This window comes from Nicrophorus vespilloides, unplaced genomic scaffold (genome assembly GCF_001412225.1).
Source record: "Nicrophorus vespilloides isolate i.1.1-1 unplaced genomic scaffold, Nicve_v1.0, whole genome shotgun sequence".
Lineage (NCBI taxonomy): Eukaryota > Metazoa > Arthropoda > Insecta > Coleoptera > Silphidae > Nicrophorus > Nicrophorus vespilloides.
Genome location: NW_017096512.1, coordinates 189790 through 202090, shown reverse-complemented (window position 1 = coordinate 202090; position 12301 = coordinate 189790). Strand labels below are relative to the sequence as shown.

General features: G+C 29.5%; 1 protein-coding gene across 1 annotated transcript in view; it reads right to left on the bottom strand.

Annotated features, from left to right (window-relative positions):
• Positions 1-12301, bottom strand: part of LOC108557280 (ETS-like protein pointed) — a 107574-nt gene extending 95273 nt beyond the window's left edge. Inside the window, exons 1-2 of the mRNA XM_017913726.1 lie at positions 12167-12301; positions 4609-4746 (exon numbers count right to left, since the gene is read on the bottom strand). Coding sequence (XP_017769215.1) covers positions 4609-4746 — 138 coding nt within the window. The 5' untranslated portion in view covers positions 12167-12301. The remainder of the gene's footprint in view (positions 1-4608; positions 4747-12166) is intronic.

The window sequence follows — 12301 nt, the reverse complement described above, 5'->3', positions numbered from 1 at the left end:
TATTTCTGGTTTCGTCAGAAGCCGGAAACAACTGAAATAACTGTCACCCTCCTCCCTTTTTGTCTGATACGGAAAAAGTGAAACATCAAAGTTTCCTCTTGTTCTGTTTGTTTTTTAGTATTTAAAAAAAAGGAAGCAATCCATATGCGTGTACGTTGAGACCTAATGATCTAAGAAGAATTCTAATGACTTGTCACACGAGGTGGTATCTTTTTACAAAAGCGAAATAGAAGATGACGAAAAAAAAAGTAAATCCGTCTTTTTGTCCGCTACTTATTTCAGTCTACACCTGAGTGGCAATGCCGTGATATAATTATATTTGACATCCGGTGCAGGGGCGCAAGTAAGCTCAAACACTTCCGCCCGTGTACTTTTGAATGTCATCAAATGCAGCCAGAAAGAATCATATAGAAGTAGAAAAAAAAACGTAATGTGTACGTCTGTATATCCACGCAGTGCGCTTATGAATGGAGGAGAAATGTTATTTATTTAGCCTAGAACTTGACTCCATTATAATTTTACACGAAGGCTAACCTATTATTACTGCTTCCTATGCAGCAGGAGGAGGCAGTGTCATGCAATGCAACTGACATTTTTAATTATTTAATAATCAGTTCAACACAATTAACAACCGGATTTACATTTTAACAATTTATTCAATTTTTTTTTAATAAATACTAAATTATAAAATAGGTCTAGTCACTGTTGAATAGTGAAAAGCAAAATGTGACGATAGAAAATAATTTAAATTCTTAATTATTTAATAATCAGTTTACTACATTTAACAACTAGATTTACATTTTATAAATTAAATATCAAATTATAAAAAATTGTCTAGTCTTGATAATTAATTTAACAACTAGATTCACATTTTAATCAACTACAACAATTAATACTTTTTTTTCATATTAATTACATTTTTTCAAAACTTTTTACCAAATTTACTATTGTTTTTAAATGTACCAACATTACTGTTTAATTATATATTTATTTTTGAAAAATACATTTGAGAATGGAAAAAAATGCTTAATTTCAATTTTCTCGAGTATAATTTAAGCTAAAGCACTTTTTTGTCTTTACATTTACTCCAAGCATGATATTTTATAAAGCATAGAAACTAGAAACATTATTGTAAGTAAAATCTGAGATTTTCCTCGGTCCAATTCTGGTAACTACTAAAATATTATAACTAAATAAGTGTACTTTATATAATGATACAATTCATATAAATTACTTTAAAAAAACGTAAATAATCTTACTTGTTTATTTACAATTGCATACACTCATCGAAATTTGTTTCTAGCTTCAATTAATTTCGCTTAAACTAAATGAAAAATGGTTGAAGAAATAATTAAATAATAAACGTGCGTAAAATCAATAGGTAAAATAAAATCTCTAGTGTGTGTATGAATTGATTGAATCAAAAAAAAAATCATAATATATAAGGAGAGATAACAAAAACTTAAACTAAACGTTTATAATAGAAAACAGTTTGAAATAGCAGCTGAAGAAATTTCGATCGCTATAAATAATAAACGTGGCGCGTAAATAAATAAACTAATAGTTCTCGATATCTCAAATAAATTTTGGCAACGATCCGTAGCCACTCTAGGAAAGCATTATACATCAAACAAAAACGCAACGAATGCAGCTGCAATTCAAAAATAAAACGCAACGTCGTCCACAAGACGCAGAATCGCGTACACGAAATGCAAAACAAAAAACTAATAAATCTAAGCGATGAAAATACCTAAACTTTCATCTATCTCATTTTTCTAGTCTTGAGGAAATTTAACAATACACGCATACCTGACTTTACGTCCTAAGTTCCCAAAAAGTCCGTAAAGATGAAAGCCGACTATAACGAATCAATCATTTTATTTCCTATAAAAATGTAAAGTACATCATGTTTTCGCCGTATAACGAAACAAGCCGTATAAAGAGCAGACGTAAGATAATACAAGCTATTAAAGAAAAATGTCTAGGATTTTGATGAGCAATTTATACAATATATACATCATCTAACACAAGCTATTTGAAGAGAACAAAATGAAGAAAATGTAAATATAAAGTAGTAAAACATTCCGGAGGGTGTGATAAATCATGCGCGAAGAAACTAATGCAAAAGTATCAAGTAAGTTTAGTGCGACCATTCATTTAGAGGGAAGGGTGGTTTATTTTTAAACACGGCAACGTAGATCAATGGAATCGGAATGCTGAGCCATGGTATTTCCCCTCGATAGAACGCGACGCTACAAGCTACAGATGATGATAGCTTCTTGCTTACTCCATACCGGGCACGGGGAAACGTTTTACGAAACGGTACTAATGAAATGTACACTCGTTAAACGCGGCGAAAAAGGATCAGATCAATCTAGGAAGCATTATATCAGGATCACCGAGATAATTATATTATTTGCACACAAACGCACAAAAAGAAAAGAAACAAATTAAAGGAAAATACAAAAAAAAAAACGTGTACGCGTATGCAATTTTAACTGGTAAAACTGGGAAATAAGAGAATTGCGACAAAACTTGCTGGAATGCAATCTTATTAAAATATAGAGTTGCTCCACCGCAGAGTCTACTGGATCGCCATTTCTAAATATGATTGCTTCTACCAGTTTTCTTTAAAAAAAAAGTACATTACAATTATCACGTTGCTATAATTCAAGTTAAATGTTGGAAAACATCAATATATAAACAAACTAATTATTTCAGTACAATAATTAAGATCTGAACTACACGTTTTCTATGGAACGAATCGCTGCGATCTAGCACAGCGTTAACAATTCATTCTTTGTGACTTTACTTGTATTTCTTTTTTTCTTAACGCTCGGTGATTTTTCGAAATAAAAGGATGTGCAGGGAGAGACGCTTCGTTATTTGGGGTAGTATCTGATTGAAGGGGCTAATCATTGCGAGCAACGAAGCGGGTTAAATTAGCACCGGAAGTGATAGTACTAGGCTGAATGGCGTCGTCCAAAAAGGAAGTACGCTCATTATGTCCGATACCTCTCGGTATCAACTAAGGCTTCTCTCTCTCTTCCAGTTTTTTTTTTCTTCTTCGATTCCGCACACTCCCCAGGCCATATTTTTAACATGCACGCCTTTACATTCATTATCTTTCAATTGATGTCTACTATATATTAATTAGTATTAATTTTATGAGGTTTTATGTCCCAGGAAACTATTATTGTAACGAGTTTACATTTCTACCTAACTTTTAACATTTTTCAACATTTTTTTTAATAATATAAAACAGTATAAACGCACAATTTCCAAACATAATTTGGTTACTAAAAAGTAACTACAGTCAAATTTTCAATTATTATCAAAATGTGTTGATATTCTGACATTTTTGTATCATAGATTATTGTCCAATTATTGTCCAACTTTGAATATTTGTTATTAAAATATTTAAAAATATTAGAAGTTGAGTGACAATAATATTATTTTTCTTAGTAACAATAACATTAAAATGTATTGGTCCTTTCAGAGAAAAGGCTAATGACCAAAGTTTCTCTTTCTTTATTTTCTTAAAATTTAAAATTTTTCTAGAAATTCCCCAAAAGGACGATGGTCGTACAAAATTTGCTCGTCTATGTTTAAATTGCTCTATTGTACCTTTCAAGAGCCAAAACATTTGTCCCTGATCCTAATTTCACAGAAAAAAAAATGGTGCTTTTAGAAACTCCCGAACTTCCCAAACGTAAAAACAATCATATCATATTCACTAAACTCATTTAAAATTTATTTTCAGCCAAGTTTATTTAAAAAAAAAAAGAGAAATTCGCTCTGCCAAAGCATATGGAGCGCGAGCTTCGAGACGCCTGCAAAACCTGTCCATCAGGTAGAGTAATTTTGAATACTTTTTTTCTTCACATTCGTAATTCAATACTTTTATTGAGGCGCTCCCGTGTGAATACCACCAGCTTCGTGACGAAAGCTTTAAATTTACTGCATACGAGCAAAATGAAAAGCTACACGTATTAATATTAAATAATAAAAATATCAATATTAACAGGTCATTAAAAATTTTACGACTTTAGTTTTTAGAAAACTTTTTTTTGGGATACAAGCGGATCTGCCGTTGGCGCCACTATTGAAGGGGAGAAAACTTATGTTTACGGTCATTTATCTTTGTCGGTGGAGGTCGTAAATGGAAAAGAGAAAAAAATAAAATAAAACCTGCGTTCATTCAATTTAAATATATTAATTATTTAACTCGCGCACATATTATTTCAATGGTACTTACTACCATATTTGAAGCAGCACCAAATACGCGTTTAGTGAGATCAGTATCAATAAGTCACATCATTTGTTTTATCTGACTCATTGAATTAACTATCAAAAATTCAAAAATGTTATTACATAATGTTGTATTTATTTCTTCAAATTTATTATGTTTTTACTTCGGTTACAGAATTGCGATTACGAATATAGATATCTACTGTATTGTGTTGTACAATTAAGATTAGTTAACCTTGTCGATTTTGCTAAAAAATCTATTGAGATAATAAAATATTTCCGATAAGATAATGAAATAAAAGAATAAAACATGTGATACTATATTTTGGATATTGTGAGAAAAAAAATACTTCTTACCTTAGCGTAATATCTCTTGTTGTTGAAAGTGACGCGACGCTTGATCGGCGACGTCGAGGCCGCTTTCGTCGGCAAATTCGGCTCGTAGAAGGCCTCCTCGTCGAGGTAATCGTAGGGCTCCAGCACCTCCAGCTCCATCTGCGAACATGCATGAACTTTACTTTAATTCATTTTCCCACAATGTAAATTTAATTAGGAAAATTAATGCGTTAATTGCCTTAATGAGTGATTCCACAAATTAGGCGCGCTCAGCCCTCTCCCTGGTCGGTTCCAATTACACGCGATGGTGTGTGTAAAACAAATACATTTAAGCCCACTAATCGCGATAAAGCCCATGGGCAATGAGTGTTATGTTAATTGGCGGTCCCCTCTGTCTTCACCATTATTTCCGAAGGGGAAAAAAAAAGGCTACTTAAAAAACAACAAGGGATGTTGTTGGGAACCAGCAGCTCAAGTGTGCTTGCCACCTGTTGCCATCCCTCAGTATATATATATATATATATTCAGACATAGATCACATTACAGCTTCCCAGAATTCCGTATTCCAACATCCGAATAGAGAACTAATTTTCTTATATATACACACATCCAACAATCTTATTAGTTACGTATTTTGTAGATCGCTTTTATAGATAACGCTAAATGAAATTTAGTTCCAAGCATTGTAAAAATTTAGAATAGGGCGGCAAAAGAAAATTCGTTTTCCGATCTTCTGAAATATATTGAATATTTCGTAAATTAAATTTAGTTCCAATGAATCGAAGACTAATAAACCAGTAATAAACAAAAGTTCGTATACCGAATACATAATAAACATATTTTTGTTACATTTAGTTTCAAGCTTTTGAAGAATCGGGCATCAACAAAAATTCGTATACTGAATACAGTTACTTTTGTTACATTCAACAATCTTATTCAATGCGTATTTAGTAAGTAGCTTTTAAAAGATAGTAATTATATTGAATATATCGCAAATCACATTTAGTTACAAAAAAAATTTAGAAACGGACAATAAACAAAAATTCGTAAACCGAATAAACTTAGTTTTTGTTACATTCCACAATCTTATTAAATACTTATTTAGTAAATAGCTTTTGATGATATGAAATATATTGAATATTCCGCAAAATAAATTTAGTTCCAATGAATCGAAGACTAATAAACCAGTAATAAACAAAAGTTTATATTCGTAATTCGTATACCAAATAAACTTGTTACATTCCACAATCTTATTAAATACTTATTTAGTAAATAGCTTTTGACGATATGAAATATATTGAATATTCCGCAAAATAAATTTAGTTCCAATGAATGGAAGACTAATAAACGAGTAATAAACAATAGTTCGAATACCGAATACATAATAAACATATTTTTGTTACATTTAGTTTCAAGCTTTTGAAGATTCGGGAATCAAAAAAAAAATCGTATTCTGAATACAGATAAATTTACTTTTGTTACATTCAACAATCTTATTCAATGCGTATTTAGTAAATAGCTTTTAAAAGATAGTAATTATATTGAATAAATCGCAAATCACATTTAGTTCCAAATTATCGAAGATTTAGAAACGGACAAGAAACAAAAATTCGTAAACCGAATAAACTTGTTACATTCCACAATCTTATTAAATACTTATTTAGTAAATAGCTTTTGATGATATGAAATATATTGAATATTCCGCAAAATAAATTTAGTTCCAATGAATCGAAGACTAATAAACCAGTAATAAACAAAAGTTCGTATACCGAATACATAATAAACATATTTTTGTTACATTTAGTTTCAAGCTTTTGAAGAATCGGGCATCAAAAAAAATCGTAACTGAATACAGATAAATTACTTTTGTTACATTCAACAATCTTATTCAATGCGTATTTAGTAAGTAGCTTTTAAAAGATAGTAATTATATTGAATATATCGCAAATCACATTTAGTTACAAAGAAGATTTAGAAACGGACAATAAACAAAAATTCGTATACCGAATAAACTTGTTACATTCCACAATCTTATTAAATACTTATTTAGTAAATGAATCGAAGACTAATAAACGAGTAATAAACAAAAGTTCGTATACCGAATACATAATAAACATATTTTTGTTACATTTAGTTTCAAGCTTTTGAAGAATCGGGCATCAAAAAAATTCGTATACTGAATACAGATAAGTTTACTTTTGTTACATTCAACAATCTTATTCAATGCGTATTTAGTAAACAGCTTTTAAAAGATAGTAATTATATTGAATATACAGCAAATCACATTTAGTTACAAAGAAGATTTAGAAACGGACAATAAACAAAAATTCGTAAACCGAATAAACTTAGTTTTTGTTACATTTCACAATCTTATAAAATACTTAATTAGTAAATAGCTTTTAGTTCCAAGAAATTGAAAAATTCGTATACCGAATACAGAATAAACTTATTATTGTTACATTCAATAATCTTATCTATTTAGTAAATAGCGTTTGAAGACATTAAAATAAATCGAATATTTGAATATTCTGCAAATGATATTTATATCTTTAGTTCCAAGGAATCAAAGAATCAGAAACAGGCGTCGTCTTCGTTTCCTTTTCGTTCATCTTCTGTATTTAAAGTGTGCACGTCTGTTTCAATAGAATAGGGATGACGGAGAGGAGAGGAACCACCATCATAAACTACAATAAAATGTCTCTGAACATTGTCGGGGTGTGCATGTGTGTGCACCGCATAACTATGTCCAGGGCTCGAAGGATGAAACATCAGATATGCAGACCGATGGACAGAGATAAAAGCGCCGTCGAGACTGGCGACACTTTGCACTTTGCAATTCAGATTTTCCCCTCGGTCGACTGAAAATAAAATTGTTTACACTATCCGGACAGGTTTAATACGTCTAATTAGAATTACGATGCTTTATCTTTCTGGGCAGGCATAATACATATTAAATTGGACCCGCATTATAATCATAATAAAATAAGAATCATCCACGATTATTTTTATACGAAAGCATCGTTTCTTAATTCGTTACAAAAAAATTTAAGCAATTATCGATGTTTGAATTCTTACATGTACAATTGTATTTACTTAATGTTATGCTCATGACGTTCATAAATAAAACAGTATGTGCGTGGTTATGCAGTTTTTAAGTTCTACTAACCTAACCCAAGTGTGTGGGGGGTTTCTTTACTCTGTTTGATTTGCCAACAACAGCTGCTGCACACTAAACGCACACACAGACTCGAATCTTTCCCTCTGACGATTTTTATTTTGCATATCTTTCAAAACTCATACCATAACTCACTTTCTTTAAAATACATTACTTATAGTAATAACTAACAACACTAAGTATTTAATTATCTAGAAATTGTTTCATCATTTTAAATATTTACAAATTTATATACACAACAATTAATCAAAACTAACAAAGATTTTTCTTCTGTGCAAATATTGGATATTTTTAAATATGAAAACTTGAATTCAATAATTAATCAAAATTAACGAACAAATAATTATTTTTTTTAAAGATTTCAACAAATAATCAAAATTAACAAAGAAATAATTATATATAGTTTTAATGTAAACATTGTATATTCTCATATATATTTATAGACATGAATTCAACAATTAATTCGTTAAAATTAACGAACAAAAAATTAATATTAACATTTTCATAAATGAAAAACATTGAATATTCAAATAATCAACATTAACAATTGCAATCTATTCAATTCCATGCATATTTTCGTCATTAGACCATATTTTCAGATTATTATACAAGAAAAAAAAACTAATGTTTATTTTCATGTAAACGTTTTTTTTTTGCTACTTTCATTTCATTTACAAGAAACGGATGGATACAAATTATGAAATAACCAAAACACGAGACAGATAATAATCAAGTTTGTAAGTTATCGGGAAAAAGAGGAGATCGTAAATTGCTGTGCGAGGTTTCAGGAAAGAAACAAAACATGTGTTGAAGGCAAAGCCAGATGTGATTCCCAGTTTGACCACATTAACAAATTTCACATATTACGATAGATTTTGAAGGCAAAGAAAACCAACTAAAATCTTGTCCATAAATCTTATATTTATATAAAATATTCTGTGTGTGTGAAATTATAAACCACAAAATGTGGCGGCAGAACCGTGAGAGATACGGGCAGAAGATGCTTTGATCTGAATTTTTGTATGTAAGACTACACCGATGCAGACGACCCTCGGTTGCCACCCCAACAAGACCTGACCGATGAGCTAACAGTAACCTGCCCACATTATTATACATATATTTTTTTTTGCAGGTGTTAAGTAGGGCTCCACATTGAAGAATATCTGATAGAGAAAATACGCAGCTTTCAATTATAGTATCGGTTTTCGTTAAATGGTTGATTGCAAGATTGAGGGTTCTTCTGCTGCTGCTGCTGCACTCGCGTTACCAATGCCGAAAAAGGGAAATGTCATCTCGGTGGAGTTTATACATTCAAGCTAAGTATAGTATTTTAAATACAAAAGAAGGGGCGCCTTAACACACGGATCACGTAAAAGGATGTAAGCACACATTTCCTATACCAAATGCAACGACACATTCAGGAAACAAGTGTTGCTCCCACAAAACGCTTTCGAGATTTTCGTTTTATTTTTAAATTTAATCGGAATTATGCATAAACACAAGTATTCTGTGTGTAAATCGTTGTTAATCATATAACTATATGCAGGTTTATTGAACTTATCTAAGAATCAACTGATTAAAAAAAAAATCTCTCAGAAAAATTAAAGTTAACTTAATTGGAATTATTTCTAAAAAAACCATGTACTATAATATGTAATATAAGCTATAAACTCTTAAATCATGAAACTGATCTAAAAATTTCTTAGAAAAATCAAAGTTAATTTAACTGAAAAAAATGCATTTTGTTGATATAATGGAATCAACTTAATTGGAATCATTTTCAAAAAATGTATTTTGTTAATCTTTGTTATATGCTTGCAAATAATTAATAGAAAAATCAAAGCTAACTTGATTGAAGTTAATAGTTGCTATATCTTTTGCAGAATGGATAGGTTTATTGAACTGATCTAACAAGTAATGTATATATGGAAAATCCCAGAAAAAATCAAAGTTTATTTAACTGAAATTATTAATAAAAAGATGCATTTTGTTAATATAATGGAATCAAATTAATTGGAATCATTTTGAAAAATGTATTTTATTAATCATTGATATATTCTATTTGGAAAATGTCTTAGAAAAATCAAAGCTAACTTGATTGAATTTATGCAATATTGTTAATAGTTGCTATATCTTTTTCAGCATGGATAGGTTTATTAAACTGATCTAAAAAGTAATGTATATATAGAAAATCTCTCAGAAAAATCAAAGTTTATTTAGCTGAAATTATTAATAAAAAGATGCATTTTGTTGATATAATTGAATCAACTTGATTGGAATCATTTTGAAAAAATGTATTTTGTTAATCTTTGCTATATTCTTGCACATAATGGATAGAAAAATCAAAGCTAACTTGATTGAATTTATGCAATATTGTTAATAGTTGCTATATCTTTTGCAGTATGGATAGGTTTATTGAACTGATCTAAAAAGTAATGTATATACGGAAAATCTCTCAGAAAAATCAAAGTTTATTTAACTGAAATTATTAATAAAAATATGCATTTTGTTGATATAATGGAATCAACTTAATTGGAATCATTCTGAAAAAATGTATTTTGTTAATCTTTGATATTTGCTTGCACATAATGAATAGAAAAATCAAAGCTAACTTGATTGAATTTATGCAATATTGTTAATAGTTGCTATATCTTTTGCAGCATGGATAGGTTTATCTCTCAGAAAAAATCAAAGTTTATTTAACTGAAATTATTAATAAAAAGATGCATTTTGTTAATATAATGGAATCAAATTAATTGGAATCATTTTTAAAAATGTATTTTATTAATCATTGATATATTCTATTTGGAAAATGTCTTAGAAAAATCAAAGCTAACTTGATTGGATTTATGCAATATTGTTAATAGTTGATATATCTTTTGCAGCATGGATAGGCTTATTAAACTGATCTAAAAAGTAATGTATATATGGAAAATCTCTCAGAAAAATCAAAGTTTATTTAACTGAAATTATTAATAAAAAGATGCATTTTGTTGATATAATGGAATCAACTTAATTGGAATCACTTTGAAAAAATGTATTTTGTTAATCTTTGCTATATGTTTGCACATAATGAATAGAAAAATCAAAGCTAACGTGATTGCATTTATGCAATATTGTTAATAGTTGCTATATCTTTTGCAGCATGGATAGGTTTATTGAACTGTTCTAAAAAGTAATGTATATATGGAAAATCTCTCAGAAAAATCAAAGTTTATTTAACTGAAATTATTAATAAAAAGATGCATTTTGTTGATATAATGGAATCAACTTAATTGGAATCATTTTAAAAAATGTATTTTGTTATTCATTGATATATTCTATTTGGAAAATGTCTTAGAAAAATCAAAGCTAACTTGATTGGATTTATGCAATATTGTTAATAGTTGCTATACTTTATATGGGAATATCTCTTATAAAAATCAAAGCTAATTTAATTGGAATTATTCTCAAAAATGTATTTTGTTAATCTTTGATATATGCTTGCACATAATGAATAGAAAAATCAAAGCTAACTTGATTGGATTTATGCAATATTGTTAATAGTTGCTATATCTTTTGCAGCATGGATAGGTTTATTGAACTGATCTAACAAGTAACTTTATATGGGAATATGTCTTATAAAAATCAAAGCTAATTTAATTGGAATTATTCTCAAAAATGTATTTTGTTAATCATTGCTATATGCACATAATACGTAAGTACATAATGAATAGGTTTATTGAACTGGTGTTACAGGTAACTTTATATGGAAAATTTCTTATAAAACTTAAACTTAACTTAATTGGAATTAAACACAAATATGCATATAGTTAATCATTGCTGTATACTTCTACAACATGAAGAGGTTTATTGAACTTGTCTAACAAGTAACTTTATATGGCAAATACAATAGGATTTCGTTGACAATACGATTTATATACTTTAAAGTTTTGTTAATTGAGTTTGAAAATGAATGTTCGTAAACAACAATACAGAAAGACATACAAAGTAATAATACGAGCAACAATACATAAGTGAAATGATAACACTTATCTATTTCAATATAATATTGCCTCGTCGAAAGATCACGAACGCAAAATTGTTCGTCTATCTGCAATCAATTAAAATTTACTTCCATTTATAAATAATTCACGAGAAATCCAGACCAGATGCAGACGCGCATCTGACAAAATAAGAATTTTTTTGAAACAACAACAAACAAACGAATACGATTCAAAAAGGGACACTTTTCATTTGCACATATAAACAACTTTTCCCCATTAGTGAAAACTTGCAGTCCGATGCAAATACGCGTACGGTTCAAACGAAAACATAACCCCAACATGTAAACAGAGCTTAAGTCAGAATGGTGTTTCAGCTTTGGAACGGAGTTATTTATAACCGTTTTAGGTTAAAACTTACGTCGAAGTGAACAGGATTCTGGTCAGCAATTTGTTCGTCCTTAATTTCCAATAGATACGATGCAGGGTTACACTGAACAACACGAAAATTGGATAGGATTTGGACATAAACACACGCACCACACACCGACACGAC